Source organism: Cryptotermes secundus, unplaced genomic scaffold, assembly GCF_002891405.2.
Source record: "Cryptotermes secundus unplaced genomic scaffold, Csec_1.0 scaffold523, whole genome shotgun sequence".
NCBI classification, from domain to species: Eukaryota; Metazoa; Arthropoda; class Insecta; order Blattodea; family Kalotermitidae; genus Cryptotermes; species Cryptotermes secundus.
Window position 1 is genome coordinate 952,760 of NW_019734360.1, and position 17,295 is coordinate 970,054.

Here is a 17,295-nt window from a genome sequence, read left to right on the forward strand (position 1 = left end):
GTAAACCATATAGACTGTACCATCCTTACAATGCAATAAATATCGTAAAAATTAGATAGTGGGTAATTTAATATCATAATATTCTTGTTATGTCATATTGTAGTTTTGCATTACTACTTCATTATGTTTTATAATTACCTCTACTGATTTCTATACGTCTTGTGTCATTTTAGTTACCTCATTATGTGAGAGCTTATCACAGTGGTTGCGCGGTCTAAGGCATGAAATGGCATCACCGCTCGATTGCTGGGCTCATGGGTTCGAATCCCGCTCAAGACATGGATGTTTGTCTGTGTTTATTCTGTGTTTGTGTGATCCTGTGTAGGTAGTGTCCTTGCTGCACGCTAATCCCCCGTCCAAGGAGGCGTAACAACTGTCTAAGATTAAGAAACTGAAGCGAAAGGAAGCATTTCACAGATGGCCTATGCTCCAATTGGGAGCAACAGGAATAGATAAGATTCGATTTGATAGATTAAATCAGGTAGATATATTAGATTAGATAGAATTATGTGAGATCAGTGTTTTCCCTTCCTTGTTGCATATACAGTTCTTTTACAGTAAAATAAAGACCAAAATATATTTGGAAACAGTGCCACAAAATGGATTAAAGTATTCAGGAAGGCCAGATATAGTGTACAGGCCAGTCTTGTATTAGTTTGTATAAGGCAATCAAGTTGTTAACGTCAATTCTATTTTTGACATTGAAGGCCTTCCTGCTTGAGCTGGCAGGGCACCAGGAGGGTGTGGGAGCAGTGCTCGAAGAAGGAGCCCGTATGCTTTCTGAAGGTGGCCTCTCCAGGGATGAAGAAGGTGAGGTGCGGGTACAGATGAGGCTCCTGAATTCTCGATGGGAAGATCTCCGTATTAAGGCCATGGAAAGGCAGTCTAGGTAATGCCCAGATGTAATGGGATATTTATATACTGTGTACTCTGCAACCATCCTATGCTGTCAGGAATTATGTTTAATCCATCTGAATATTGACCCAGAAGCTCCCATCTTCAGAATCCAAGACATTTTACTGTTTGAAAGAAGAGAGGATGATTAGTGAATTTGACAGAGTGTGGAAGGAACTCATACGGGGGAAATGAAAGCAGTATCTTAGTGTTTGCCTGAAGGGAGTGAGAAAACCTGAAGAAAACCTCGATCAGTTTAGCCAGTCTGCAACCTGGAATTTCAGGCCAGAGCCTCCTGAATGTAAAGCTGGAGTCCTAATCACTGGAATGTAATGTCTGTTAAGAAAGGATTGGGAAGGAAGTAATGAAGGTTCAATCTTAAGATTGTCCCAGATTTTGCTTTGAGAAACTGGGGTGAATTGTGATAAACCAAGACAGGATTGCTCACACTTCAATTGCAGTTTGAAAATTCCATCTCAAAAATACAGAGTAGTAGGTAGTAAATACAGTAAAGGTGAAAGGTGAAGGTATCCCTGTAACAGGCTATGGAGGCCCATAGGGTTGTGAGATGTCGAGGTTCTCACATTTTCTAGACAGTCTGCTCACAGATGGCAGTGAGGTTGTCAGCCTTATGTGCCGGCCTGACCACCCTTTACCTCCAGGAAGATTCTTGGTATGCATTTCTGTTAGAGGTTGACTTGACCTCAGGGCCACAGTGCTGCTGGAAGGATTAGTGAATTGAAAAATCGAATGATCTCATCAGGAATCAAACCCGTGACCTTCTGGCTTGTAGCATAGTGCCTCAACCAACTACGCTACAGCGTGGCCAGTAAATATAATAACAACTGAAATATAATACTCCTGCATCAGTAGTTTCAATCCAAGGATTACATTCAAGGCCAAATGTTATAGTTATACAAAGTGCGGCAGAAAGAAGTGGATGGATTTCAACCGACGATTATGCCATGACGGGGGGAGCTCGACCATTGGGTTGGCGGGAGAATGCAGTTTCAGTTGGTAACATGGAGTGGTTGGGTGCACAGCGTGCGTTCATCATAGAGATGTTTTTGAAAAATAGAGTCTGTGATTGCCAACAACGAGCCTTCCGCACTCATTTCGAGCTCGGACGTCTCAACAGGATCCCTACTTGGAACACAATTTTGGGCAGTAACCAATCCTAAAGAACTGTGCCAGAGACCTCTTCGCATTGAGAGAGTAACGTGCTGTAGCAGAATTTGGTGTTTGGGGGCCCTACTTTTTTGAGAAGGACGGCCGTGCAGTAACCGTTACAAGTGCTTGTTACGTTGCAAGGCTGAACGAGCTTGCTGTTGATGCTGAGGACATCAACAAGATGGGGCCACTGCTCACACTGCGCGACTAACAATGGATCTCCTGAGAGGGCTCTTTCTGGGGCACATCATCTCGCATCGCGGTGACATTCCTTGGCCCACACATTCGCCAGATCTTGTGCCCTGAAAATTCTTTATTTGGGGCCATTTGAAGGCGGAAGTTTATAAACATGAATCACATACACTGGATGAGCTTAAGGTAGCGATTCAAGAAGAAATCGCGGCGATTCCACCAGATAGGACCGTGAGAGTGATGAGTAACTTCAGAAAACGTTTCGACATCTGTAGCGGAAGCCAGGGACATCATATGGATGATATTGTAATTCACAAATAAACTGCATGTATTGGCGAATCTGATGGTAACAATGAAACTTCGATTTGATGAAGCCTTACCAATTGTTTTGCCCTGTGAAATCCGTCCATTCTTTCTGATGCATCCTGTATAAGCTATTATAGATCTTACATTCTATAAGAATTAAATTGCTTTTAAATTGTTGTTGAAACAGGTCCACTTTCTTCTAACATTTTTAATAGTACCGTATTTACGCATGTATAGGCCGCACATTTTTTGCCAAGAATTCAAGAGGAAAACTGGGGTGCGGCTTATATTCGAAATCACACTTCATTTAAAAAAAATTATATTCATAATTAGTAATACAGGGTGTAATACTCCTGAAATAATAATCCAAGAAAATTATTTTTTCTATAATTTCTGTCTGAAAATTGTGCTGCGGCCTATACACGCACGCGGCCTATACATGCGTAAATACGGTATATTTGACTTTAAACTTGGTATCTCCTTATTACTGTCAAAATGTAATTCATAAAACTTCTATGGCATATGTCTTTGAATAAGTAGTAATGTAGTACGGTAGTAAAATCTGTTGGTCTGTGGGTGTGCTGGTGTGACCACCCAATCCAGTTCTTTTTAACTCTGGCCCAGTCTTTGCTGTAATGTCATAGTGCTTGGTTTTATGTTATTATGTTTGTATATTTTGCAGGATTCATGAAACTCTTATGGACCTTCAGCAGAAACAGTTAGACCAATTGCGGCATTGGTTGACAGCCACTGAAGACAGGATATCTCACATGGCAGAGACAGGACCTGATTATGAAGCACTTAAGCAGCAGATAGAACAACACACACAACTGCAGCAAGACTTAGAGCAGCAGCAGCGAGTCGTAGATGCCCTTTCAAACATGGTTGTGGTTGTAGATGAAAGCAGTCCAGAAAGTGGTATGTCTGTTGGGTACAGAAACAAATATTGTAAATGCATGAAAGTATTCATTCCTCTATTTATTGCTGTTTTAATGGTGTGAAAGAGTTAATATAAAGTTTGTTCAAATGAAACCTGTTTGTGGCACTACTGGCAAATATGGCTGGGTACATAACACATCAGCTGCAAGCTATATAACAGAAAGTGTACAGTAGAGTGAATGAGGGCAGTGTGACATGGCTAAATGCCAGTGTTTCCAGTGAAAAATTGTACAAACAGGATCAGTGAGCTACCATTCAGAACCCCGACATCACCATCAGTGTACAGTGCTTCTGTCATACCCTCTGAGACGTTTTTGCCACCATCAAGAGAAAGCACTTTGATATATTCATGAAGTATGTCATGCCACATGACATTTGTTCTACACTGCACTGCATGCACTGGAAAGTGCTGAACCGTCCTTCGTATAGCCCTGACCTGTTACTTTGTGACTTCCATGTGTTTAGCCCCATATAAAAATGCTAGATGGGTATACATTTTGGTCATTTGAAGATGTCAAGGCTGCAGTTATGCAGCTGTTGTAGGAGCTCTTTATAGAGTAGTGCTCAGGGCAAGCAGCTGTATGCAGATGAGCATTGTCATGAGGAACACTACACCAGATGTCAGCATTCCACGTCCTTTGTTTTGAATGGCCTCTTACTTACTTATGGAGCTGAGCCCTTCTTGAGGAGAAGCCAAATTTGCAGCTACTCAAGAATTTCCCAGCATTTTATGAAACCTGAAGGTTCATTATCTTGTTCACGAGAGCCCTGCATTGGTCCCTATCCTGACCCAGATCAATCCAATCCATACTATCCCATTCTGTCTCTCTAAGATCCATTTTAATACTGTCCACCCACCTATGCCTTGGTCTTCCCAATGGTCTCTTTCCTTCTGGCTTTCCCAGCAATATCCTATATGCACTCCTCTTCTCCCGAATTTGTGCTACATGCCCTGCCCGCCTCATCCTCCTTGACTTGATCATTCCATATCATATTTGGAGAAGAGTACAAGTTATGAAACTCCTCATTATGCAGTTTTCTCCAACCTCCTGTCACTTCATCCCTCTTCGATACAAATATTTTCCTTAACACCCTGTTCTCAAACACCCTCAGTGTACGTATGTTCCTCCCTTAATGTCAGAGACCAAGTTTCACACCATACAGAACCACAGGCAAAATTATAGTTTTGTATATTCTAATTTTTATGTTTTTGGACAGCAGACGAGAAGACAAAAGATTCTGGACTTAATGGTAGCAAGCATTGCCAGAGTTCAATCTCCTTGTAATTTCCTCCTCAATCAGGTTTTGATTTGATTTCGTCATTCCCAAATATCTGAACTGTACCACATTTTCAAAACATCTGTTTTCTATCGTTATATCATGATTTTGCCTTGCATTTTGGTGACAAGACAGCAACATATACTTAGTTTTGAATGGCTTCTATGCAGTTTTTTTAGTGTTTTGCAATACAAAATGTGGCTCTGCTAACAGGTGGCGGACTTCTTTGACAGAGGCATACGAAAACTTATTCCCTCACATGACAAGGGCCTCAATTCTGACAGCGATTGCATTGAGAAGTGGCTTAAGTATGCATTTATTTTTTTGTATATAAACATTTTTTTACTCATTGCCTGTTTTATTAGCAACTCACTGGAAGTTTCCTTCCAAATAGGTATCATGTTTATTGAGATGGAAATTACATTACTATGGAATGTGACAGCATATAGTTTAGTAGACTGATACCAACATCTAGGAGGAATGTGCTGCCTCTGTCCTCAGGGTAGAACAGCCTTGAGGATGAAGGCAACAGGCTGGTGTGAAACATTGGTACCCATCTACCAAAAAGTACATCATCATTGCAGAAGATTGTAATCTTAAGAACACTTGTTCAAACTGTGTACAGGAAGTCTTCTTTACTTGCAGCATATTCGCAAATGGAGGACCAGTTGACAGCTCTTGGTGAGCGATGGGCACATATCTGTCAGTGGACAGAGGGCAGGTGTAACAAACTTCAGAACCTTGCAGTAAAGTGGACTCAAGTAACAGATGAGTTCCAGGCAATACAGCAGTGGCTCAACAACAAGGAGACTCAACTGAAGTTGATGGAAGCCAATCCTCTGGTGGAGATTGGTGAAGTTCTTGACAGGATAAAGAGACTCCAGGTAAACGTCAGGCACCACACTCCTGCATCTTATTGAGAAAGATCATGAGCAAGTGTGGAAGAGCCTAGTTTGAATCATGGCTTGGAAATTGACTGTACTGACTCGTGACTTTTGTGGTTCTCCTTAGTTTCTCCAGGAGAATTCTGGGATAGTATCACAAATTAGGCGACAACCACTTCCTGTCACAGCCCTTCAAATCCCTCGTTAACTACTCAATCTGTCATTCAGTGCTGTATAGTCTCAACTTGTAATTTTATATATGATGGATGCGTTGACATATGCTTTTATACTAACAGTTTTTTTTTGTCAGGAATCAGATGAAGCTTTAGTAAAATTTTGTAGTTTTATGATATGGAAGGGTATATAACACTATTTGTTTCAAAAATTTTATCTGTGCTTCTCTGGTTTTATTTTGTCATATCAAAAATTTTTCTGTTAAGTAGGAGGTGTAAAGGAGCTAATGTTCTTTCAGTATAATCCTTCACTTCTTCGAAGAAAGTTAGGTTACAGTAATTTAACCTATATAGCAGGAAAATTGAGGTTTATAATGTTATCTATTTGAAAAAGAAATTTTGGCAGTGACTTATATTAGTCGTCTTGGTTGGATTTTTGTTCATCTTCATTCAGTGTGTTAATGTTGTTACAGGTCCTAAGGCTGGGAATGGATACACAGCAGAGACGAATTCTAGTCCTTCAGGAGTCAATACAGCAGCTAGTGTCTGGGTTTGATTCGCCTGACAGCAGCAATATGCTCGAGAAAGTAGAAATGCTTCAGGATCGGTGGGATGCACTCATTCAGATAATTGAAGTTCAAGGTCAAAGGGTAAGAATTATATTTAAGTTATTATGTTAAGAGCTGAATTATTTATTTTTTTCATCCATGTGTTGTCATGTGAAGTGAAGGTTCAAGATAAGATTGTAATAATTATACTTACATTATTACAATGATCAATTTTTGAGACATTATCTATCCTAATATTTGTTTGAAACAGAATTTGGAGACTGAACTCTATCTCACTCCGTTTGACATAATCGATAGAACTAGTCCTTGTCTCTGAACTGTGAGACAGGGGTGATGGGTTATGTCCAGAAAATAGATCTTTGTCTTAATATGCTGTCATCTTATTTAAGTTATGTTAAGAACTGTCTTATGCATGTTTTGCTGTGATATATTAGTATCATGTGAACTCTCCTCTTTTCATTCAGATATCAAATTCTGGTTTTGAATTCCACATGAGGCCAGCATCAGGAGAAGCAGCGACTGTCATGACACCGGGACAGCAGTGGGAAATGAATGAAACAGTTACAGCAGTCAGCAGTCAAACAGTGAGTTTCACTTGTTCTTTTAATTTGAGATATGGCTTTGATTGTCTTGACTAATGTTATGTACACATGTTTGAAAAATATTGGGGGGTGAAGGTGGTAAGTAGAGCTCTTAGTGTATAACATTAGAAAAAAGTGTCATTATTCTGGAGGTTCATATATGTTCTGCTGAAAGCCAGAATAGTGGAACCAGAAGAGGCTGATGTTCCTAGATAAGGGCTCAGGAAACATGTTCTCATGGTAATGGATATGTATGCAACAGTAGAGGAACTGTTGGAAGTGGTTCTTAGTCATGGGGTCCCTTGGAGCCTGAAACCAAGCATGACTTCTGGTGAGGGCCACCAACAGTTTACTAGACTGACAGATGATTGTGAGCTAGGAGTCAGTATTCATAGTTAGCTGTCAGCAGTGAGCAGAGGAATTTCCACTGTTAGAAACTGGTACCTATCCACAACTAGTGAAGACATAACAAACTACCTTGCTGTAGTGATTTGTAGAGTGTGTAGATTAGTGAGAGTGTCATAATTATTTGTAGTTATGAGTCACAAGCATTCACAAAATCCAGTTGTCAATGCAAACTACATGTCTTGTCCCCGACACATTGACAGCTGGTGTCAGAAGTGGGATTGGTTTGAATTGTTGGATTCTCAAAATGAACCTCTTATGGTATTTCATTAAGGGTAGCTTAGAGCATGTGAGGGGTTAATCAGCATCGCCGAAGGTAGCATGGGGATCATAATAAATGCCATTCAAGAAAAGACAGAGGGCAACGTGGACACTGTCATAGAAGCCTTCCAGAGGAGGATGGAGGCCATGATAAAGACTGGCCGGGAGCAAATGAGAGCTGAAATTAGGGCTGGCCAAACAGAGGTGAGAGCCAAAATGGAAGCTAGCCTTGTGAAGGTGGGAGCTGTGATAAAAGAGTGGCCAAGAAGAAAGGAAGGCCACATTGAGGGCCGGGTAGGAAAGGAAGGAGGTCTGATACACCCAATTCAGTCCAAAAAGGAAGAGACCATAAAAAATTGGGTGGAGGATGCCCTGGTATCTGTCTGCCAATGGACCCTGGATCTGTGTGAGGAATTGAGTGCAAAGATTGAAAAGACACATCTGACCTTACAAGCACTGATGACCCTCAATATGCAGACGAAAAGCCTCTATGAGGAATGCAGTACTGAGATAGTGGACACAAAGAACACAACCTCAGGACTCAAGGAACACAAGTCAGATACAAACAGTGAGGATTCTGGTGGAAGTTATGCTGCAGGGACTCAACAACATTAACAGAGATCACCGTCATCTTTTGCAAAGTGTTAATGTAAATTGCTCATTATCTTCGACCCTCAGTTTTACTTTGTTATTTGACATATGTGACAGCTGAATTTGAATTTCTGTTGCCAGGTTCATCACAGTGAATCAAAGAAGCGCCGTGTTGGAAGTACGGCTCGTCTGGAATTTGAGGCAGCTTTAACCCAGCTCAACTCCTGGATGGATCACATGGAAGAAGCTTTGTCTGCCAGAAGGACGGCAGCATTTGATGGGCTCGGTCTGGAGGAGCAGCTGGTGATGTACAAAGACATGGAGATAGATGTCCAGAACTACAAGGGAGAAGTGGACAGGGTGATAGCTTTGGGAAAGCATCTTATAGAGGAAATTAAAAGTGGCAAGTTGATATGCTTTCTCTATTTATTTGGTATTGTCTGTAAAAGTCATAATATAATAAGATGATAATTTTGGTGGATGAAATGGGAGTAATGTCAGAAGAAGGGGACATGGCCTGTTTCAAAGCGTTATTTAGCATTCATCTGCAATTTTGGAACTAATCTTTCATTCCCTTTTTTAAATGTAAAAGGTGCCTGTGAATGATTTTACATTATGGGCATTGGCATTCTATTGTGATATTACATGCACAGGAAGTGGTGGTTATCCAGAATAAGCTCAACTTCTTATAGTTCACATGATTGACTGGGGTTCTGGGATGCAGTACACCATTCATACACCTGTGTTTTTGTTAGGGAATCATGTATTCTAATACTTTCGTGAATATCGTTTGGTTCTGAGCTTTCTTTTACCAAAAATGTAATCACACATTTTTGGCTTACCACTTTTATTTCTTTTTTCCAGAAAATGAATCCAGTAAAGATGAAGAACATAAAATTAGTGAGGTAGAACATCGATGGAGTGGTCTTGCTGTATTGCTGAAACAGCGAAAGGATAGGCTTGATTTTCTGCAAGAAAAGAAACGCTTATACAATGAAATAAGCAGTTTGGAGTTGATTTTGGAGGGCTACCAGAAATGGCTGGAAGGAACAAAGTGTCCTTCACCTGGGCAAGTAAATGTGGCAGTGCAGCTGGAGCAATGTAGAGTGAAGATCAGTTCAGTGAAGTTGCATGAAGACAGCATCAGTGGGATAAGAGAACAAGCAGCAGAACTGTCATCAAATCAGGCAGCTGGAAGTGATGCTGAGAGCATTAATGCTGATGTGAATCAGTTCCTGGAGAGATGGGGACAGCTGATGCTTAGGTATGAGCTGGTGTTGAGTATAAGTTTTGGTTTATGAAGAATGAGTACATTTCTTCACAATTCCACTGACAGATGGCACTGTACCTGACACACAAATATCAGTTACTTAAGAAACATTGGACCTTCTTATTCCAAAGACTGAAATAACTCTTTACCTTATCAGAAACATACATTCAGAAGACACAAAAAGACATATTAAGGCATTAATAGTTCAGTCTCCTTAGATTATAAATTTTGTCAACATTGCATGTCAATGGATGTTAGTTACTAGAGTTTCAGAAGCCCACCTGTTGAAGGCTCCGAACAATATACAGTGGTTCTCAAATTTAATGCTCACTGATATAGGATTTTCCCTCATTCATTGTTTGTTTTTAGTGATTTCAAGCCAGTAATATCTGTGATAAATTACTTCCATTTAAGGTTAACCTCAGTTTAGTTTTCAAATCCAGTGCTCCACAAAGAATTCATAAATAAGGGTTTCAGTGTATTTTTAGAAACTTAACCCCCTGATTATGCTGTCTCTCACCATGTACCAGGCCTTTTTATCTTGTTTGAAGTTGATAAAGATTTTAAGACTTTACTCAGTCCGTTATAATACTGATTTTTAGTTTTTCAGTCTGTCCATGTTCAGTTTCATTCATCATAAATTGGTGATCTTGATGTTAAATTTCCTCCACTTTAGTTTCAGCACAGTTTAATGATGAAATCGGTGATCCCCTAGAGATATTAAATGGGGATTTTGCAATGTGAAGATTCCAAAATTTTCAGTGTCATCATTGCCGTAGACTATATTCTTTTATTTCACAACTGGACAATTGAGAATATAGTTTCAAATCAGCTTCACAGAATAACCAAACAGCACATGACAGATATCCTAAAACAAATGTAAGTGTACGTTTTTCCAAATAGGAACAGGTTATACATGCATACCCTATCTGACTGACAGCCATTTATGTGTAAATGTATATACACTCAGGGTAGGATTGCTTCAGAAGGAGAGCTTTATTGACACTATGTCAGGACCTCTGTGGAACATCACAAACAGCCTCATTTCTTCCAGTTGATATTCTGATAGCAATGTATATATACAGGGTGTCCCAGGAGGAATGGACCAAACTTCGGGAGGGTGTTCCTTATGTTAAAGTATGCCGATATAACCCAAAACACCTATGTCCAAAGTTGAACGGTTACGGAGATAATGGCCCAAGAAAAGTGTGGTCTTCTGACAGGTCCACGCACTGTACCTGTCAGCTGAGAGGCCTTATCTATATTTGTACTTGAGTGCGGTGATTCACCCTAGCCATACTTATGTAGTTGACTTATACCAGAACGAGCAGTCAGCCTCGTTACGTCAGCGCTTGCCATTCATGCGTCATGTATAGTGCTTGGAAACCCTAAGGACAATTGTGACATGGCGAGCGAGTATTTTGTACTTCAATTTTATGGCTTCATGTCACTCACAAGTTAGTTTTATGTTACNGATGTTACGTACATTATTAACATTACAGAATCCACATATTCCTGCCAGTTTTAATATGTATTTTGTAATCAACAAGTGTGCAACGCCGGTCAAAGTTTGACACTTCTCTGGCCATTATCTCCGTAACTGTTCAACTTTGGACATAGGTGTTTTGGGTTATATCAGCATACTTTAACATAAGGGACACCCTCCTGAAGTTTGGTCCATTCCTCCTGGGACACCCTGTATATAGTCACATGTCCAGGGTTCCGCTTTATATACACACACACACACACACACAGGCATATAATAAGCTTTTAAAAATCTAGCCATAACGAAAGCAGAAACCTATTGGATCTCCAGAATTTTTCTCTATGGCACTTTGTTAGCACTGTATGTGGCAGCCTTTGTATAAATGTAAAAAAGTAAAGGTATCTCTGTACCAGGCCATAAAGGCCCATAGGGTTGTGAGACGTTGAGGGTCCCACATTATCTAGACAGTCGGCTCAAAGATGGCGGTAAGGTTGTCAGCCTTACGTGCCGCCTGCTCTTTACTCCCCAGGAAAATTATTTAATTAATTCCTGGTACTCATTTCTGTCAGAGGCTGAGTCAACCCCAGGGCCTTAGTGCGGCTGGAAGGATTAAGTAAATGAGGAAAATCCAACGACCTCATTGGGATTTGAACCCACGACCTTCTGGCTTGTAGCATAGCGCCTCAACCAACTACACTACCATGTGCCCCCTTTGTATAAATGTAATTTGATTTATTATAGGTTGGCTGAAAAACAGACTGAGCTGAATAATGCAGTGGACAAGTCTCCTCCGCAGAAATATCTGGAAGCCATGGAAGCACTGATGAAATGGGTTCATAATGTGGAAGGAGTGTTGCTTTCAGAGCATGCAGTAGTGACAGACTCAGCTGTCATGGAAGACCAGCTGCAGAAGTTCAAAGTAAGTAAGCAAGTTACCCCATTAACAGTAGACATATATTTTGTATAGCTACAGGCTGTGGGCTGGATGACCGTCAGGTTGGAGTTTGAGTCCTGGTAGGGCCAAAAATTTTCCTTTCTCTAAGTAACCCAGACCAGCTCTGGGGTCCACCCAATCTCTTATCCAGTGGGTACCAGGGGCTCTCTCCCCAGGTGTAAAGAATTGGGTCATGAAGCTGACCACTCACCTGCAACTAGTGCTCAGGTCAAGAAAATATGGGTGTATATATCCACTCCCCCATACGCCTTCATGGCATAGTGCTTAGTTAGTTAAGCACAGGAACAACTTTACCTTTTAGCAAACTTTAATGCCCACCCATTTCACTTGCTGAATTATAGATGGCCAGAAATCCTGCTGTACATAGATAAATGTCAGTTTTACTTGTAATGCAAGTACTAGACCGCACCATAGTTCAAGCGATTAGTCGCTGGCTTCCCACTGCGGCGGCCCGGGTTCAATCCTGGGTCTGGTCAAGTGGGATTTGTGGTGGACAAAATGGTGCTGGGGCGGGCTTTCTCCGAGTACTTCGGTTTCCCCAGCCAAATTTTCATTCCACCAAATTCTCCATCATCATAATCACCTGGGGGCAGGTACAATAGGCCAATCAGTGGCCGCTGTGCCGAGTGAACCCAGTTGGGCTCCACCCCCCACTAAGCGAAGCGAAATGCAAGTACTAGAGTTGTCCCCTTACACTTGCTTTATACTGAGGGTGTGTAGTATGTAGCTTGTATTGATTGTTTAGGAGCTGCAAAAGACAATTGAGGAACAGCAAAACAGTTTTCATTATGTCAACACTACTGGTCAAGAGCTGATACACAGAGCAGGCTCAGAAGCAAAGAGCCAACGACTACTAGACGAACTACAAGATCTCAATGCCCGATGGAATGACATCCCAGTAATCCTTGATGAAAGACAAAAGAAATTGCAGAAAGGTAATTCTTTTTGTTTTTCCAGGTGGTTGATTCCCTTGTTGAATAATTTTATTTTTATTTGTATATGTGTATGAGAGTTGTAGGTTATCACATGTGTGAATATGTAATGAGGATTGACAGGGTGATTATGGATTTTGATGGATGTTGGATAAAATAATGATGGTATAGAATCTAAGTTTTGAGGTTTTCGTGGTGGTGATTATTGACATTGTGGGCTATTTGATTGTGACACCACCTAGTTTTGTTGGCACTTACTGATATTTTGGAGCCACATGACGCCTCCGTCTTCAGGGTTGAAATATGTAGGTTAAGGAATAGGCTTGTCCTAAGTAACCAAACCTATTTATGAACCCACACACTACAACCCTAAAGATGTTGCACCAGAATATCAGGTTTCAATCTGTCACACTTCAGAAGACCACAATTTTAAGAGTGTGATTTTAATCCATTAAAATAGAGTTCTTACATTATGTGCCAATTTCTTTAGTATTGTCATGATTTGCCGTGGCTGTAGATTGATGAATGGATTTATTAACCACTTATGCACACCACTTTGAGCTACACATAATTACAGTGCTATCGCTCCATGAATGAGTGAGCTTTTGTATTCAGAGGGTTACTGCACCTATCCTGAATTTGCCTGGTAGGACTAAGGAAGGTGAGAGATGTACACCTGCACTGTTCTAACCGGTAGCAAGCCATTCTGACAAGCTTAACATATATTTTTTCAGACATTGAATTGCTTCGCCAGTTTCGGGATGAGATGGAAGGCTTGAATTCATGGTTGCAAGAAGTAGAAGCTTTCTTACAAGCTGAGGAAGACTTGCCAGTTGGTGATGTGGAGACATTGGAGGCACAGCTGGAGCAGTCGAATGTAGGCAGATCTGGCATGTTTTGAAATTTTATTATTATCTCTTTTGAAGAATTTGGGATAAAAGGGAGGACAGAGTTTGTTAAGATTGTTAAGGTGGGGAATAGTTTTAAAATTTGTCTTAAAGAAATGGATTATTAAGCTGGAGGTGGATATTAATATTGCTACTAATGAAATATGAGGGGTACGTAGTAGTGTAATTGGTTAAGGCACTATGCTACAAACTGGGAGGTAGTGGGTTCAAGTCCTGATGAGGTCATTGGATTTTTTTCAATTGACCTAATCCGTCCCGCCACACTATGGCCCTGGAGTAGACTCAGCCTCTGACAGAAATGAGTACCAGGAATATTATTGGAATGTTCTTGGGGGTAAAGAGGATCCGGTGCATAAGGCTGACAACCTTGCCACCATCTGTGAGCCAATTGTCTAGAAAATGTGTTAACCTCAACGTCTCACAACCCTGTGGGCCTCCATGGCCTGATACAGGGATAGCTTTACTTTTTACTAAAAGTGAGCTCAAGGAAATCTGTTATTAAGTTGGAGGAAGAATATTAAAATTGGTTCTAAGGTAATGGATTGTTAAGATGGGCTATAATATAAAAATTGTTAAGATGAATAATATTATTAAAACTATTTTTTAATGTAATGGATTGTTAAAATGGAGACTAATAGGGTTTAGCAGCAATATGATCACTGTGAAGGATATTCTGTGGTCATAAGAATGTGGAAATTTGTTAACACCTGAAGGAATCTGAACTGCAGAAAGACGCATGGTAGCAGTTTCTTTCAGAATTGTTGACTTGTAACAGTGCCATCATAACTTACTGAGACAGATATAGAAGTGTTGTCACGACTTAACAAATTACAGTAAAGGAATTAGCATATACAAATTTTATGTAGGCTCTTCAAGATGATGTAGAAACACTTCAGCCCAATGTTGACAACATAGAGAGTACATCACAGAAACTGCTGAATAATGCTGACCCAAAATTTGCAGAAGAGCTACGATTACAAGTTGAAACATTAGTTGGAAAATGGAAGAAGGTAGTGGAAGGTGCAAAGGATCAAAACGTTCGGTTGAAGGATGCTTTAGAGAAAAGCAGGACGGTAAGATTTCCACAATTTTCATAATGCTTATGTTTTGCTTTTGTATGGTATATTTAATGACAATGTTAATAGCTTGAACTGTATTGTGCAAAATGCTGGATGATTAATGAGTTCAAAAACCTGTGGAAGTATTTGGTAATAGCCCAATTTGATGTACTGTCCTTGGAGTTTACCTGTAAGAACTGAGGGAAACAAGAATTTTAGGATTGCCAGTTTCTGAACTGATACTCTAGTACTGTATTTTGGTATCCTGTTGCATTAATATCTCACTCACTCACTCACTCACTCACTCACTCACTCACTCACTCACTCACTCACTCACTCACTCACTCACTCACTCACTCACTCACTCACTCACTCACTCACTCACTCACTCACTCACTCACTCACTCACTCACTCACTCACTCACTCACTCACTCACTCACTCACTCACTCACTCACTCACTCACTCACTCACTCACTCACTCACTCACTCACTCACTCACTCACTCACTCACTCACTCACTCACTCACTCACTCACTCACTCACTCACTCACTCACTCACTCACTCACTCACTCACTCACTCACTCACTCACTCACTCACTCACTCACTCACTTCCATCTATAATACAAACACAACTTTGTAATTTATATGTCACTTATAATCACATTTAAAATTCATAAAATGTCATTTGTTGCTCCATGTTTCATGAGGCCATCATCAGGCAACTGTTAATTGATTGAAATCACTAGACTGCATGAAGGTCTAGGAAAGCCATGCACAAAGGAACACAACATGAATGCTGCAACATGTAAATAACATGAGGAAAGTGCGAGTACATTTTCGAATATGACAACATGGAAATATATTGACGTGTGAGCCAATGCAGTGTAATGATTTTGATCATTTAACAGTTTCTTGATGATGGCTACTGGGCTCAAAACATGTAGCAACAAATTATATTTTATGAATTTTAAATGTAAATTACAAGTGACATTTAAAATAAAAAGTTGTGTTTGCATTTTAGGATTGCCTCTGTGGTCTAGTGGTCAGCGTTCCTGGCTACAGATCCAGAGGTCCGTGTTCTATCCCCGGTGCTACCAAATTTTTTTCTGAGAAGTAGTGGGTCTGGAATGGGGTCCACTCAGCCTTGTGAGGATAATTGAGGGGCTATTTCAAGGAAATAGCGGCTCTGGTCTAGAAAACCGAAATTAATGGCCATGGGGATTCGTTGCCCTGACCACGTGACGCCCTGTATCCGCAAAAGTTGGCACTAAACTTCACCGAGCGAGTGGTGTGATATTTTAGTCCTGTGTCTCTCCATACATAAAGCAAGAGTGCTGCCCCCATGATCATGATAAGAAGTTAATCAAAACACCACAAAGCCTGTTAAAGGTTCAACAGGAAATTGTTATGGTTGTCAACTTCATTATTAAATTTGGAGTGTAGACAGGCCCAGTCTTCCAGGTTGGAGGTCGGACACGAGGCTGATGACCTTGATGTGTAAAAAAATTACTGTTTTAGAATCCAAGGAAGTGAAAACCCGATGGTCTAATTCACGGCAGAATTGACGAGTCTGGTAGAATTTTTAAGGAAGGCCACGGCACAGAGGGGTTGTTTTGCCAATTATGACTATAAAAAAATGTGTACTCTACATCTATTAAGATCTATTAAGATACTCAACTTAGTAGAATAACATAATGCACAAAGTGCTGGTGCTGCCATTATAAGGTAGGCCATGAATGTTCTTGGGCAAAGGTTAACACTGCAATACCATCACCGTTGTTCCTTCTGTTACCGTTAATCGTTGCCATTTCTTACTCTTTATGTAAGTATTATCAGCTCTACCCACTAAAACCCATAATGGCAGAATAGTGAGTGTTAGGATTTTATAAATATGGATTACTTTACAGGTAATTGAAGGAGTGGAAGAGTTCACGTCCTGGTTATGCAAATTGGAGACAGAAGTACCATCCTCTGTCAGTGTCACTTCCTCAGCAGAACTCTTCCAGCTGAAGGGCAAATACCAAATACTGAAGGACAAAGTAGACAAGAGGACAGAGGGGTTTAGGAGTCTCAACGAAATGGGTCGGTATATGTGTATAACTTTACATTGAAGCAAAAGCAAAAATAAATTACTATGCTGTAAATTTGAAAGGAATTATTGGTATAATACTATGGTATGTTGATGACGGAAAGATCAAGTTTTTCTGTACAAATAGTCCAAAAATCATGTAATCCGACTTAACAATAATCCAGAATTACTCTTCTCGAGTGTACGCATGTCTTTAACCCTTTGACGTGGTCATTTAAATTCCGCGGCCGCGGCTCCTGCGGTAATATATTCAGCCGGCCATTTAAATTTTGCTCGAAAATTATTTATTCATCATTGTTCTTAAATTCTATGAGATAGGAACATGAAACTTTCACTAAAATGATCTTAAA

The 17,295-nt window shown here is 40.4% G+C and overlaps 1 protein-coding gene across 8 annotated transcripts in view; it reads left to right on the forward strand.

Moving 5' to 3' along the window:
- The window catches only part of LOC111868860 (dystrophin, isoforms A/C/F/G/H), a gene marked incomplete at its 3' end in the record, with an annotated part of 149,664 nt that overhangs the window by 95,959 nt on the left and 36,410 nt on the right, over positions 1-17,295 (forward strand). For all 8 annotated transcript variants that reach the window (XM_033753202.1, XM_033753205.1, XM_033753206.1 and 5 more), the window contains 11 exon segments: positions 3,245-3,480; positions 5,425-5,663; positions 6,310-6,486; positions 6,870-6,989; positions 8,385-8,646; positions 9,108-9,507; positions 11,741-11,918; positions 12,700-12,889; positions 13,621-13,763; positions 14,661-14,867; positions 16,764-16,938. In XM_033753202.1, the coding sequence (XP_033609093.1) occupies positions 3,245-3,480; positions 5,425-5,663; positions 6,310-6,486; positions 6,870-6,989; positions 8,385-8,646; positions 9,108-9,507; positions 11,741-11,918; positions 12,700-12,889; positions 13,621-13,763; positions 14,661-14,867; positions 16,764-16,938 (2,327 nt within the window).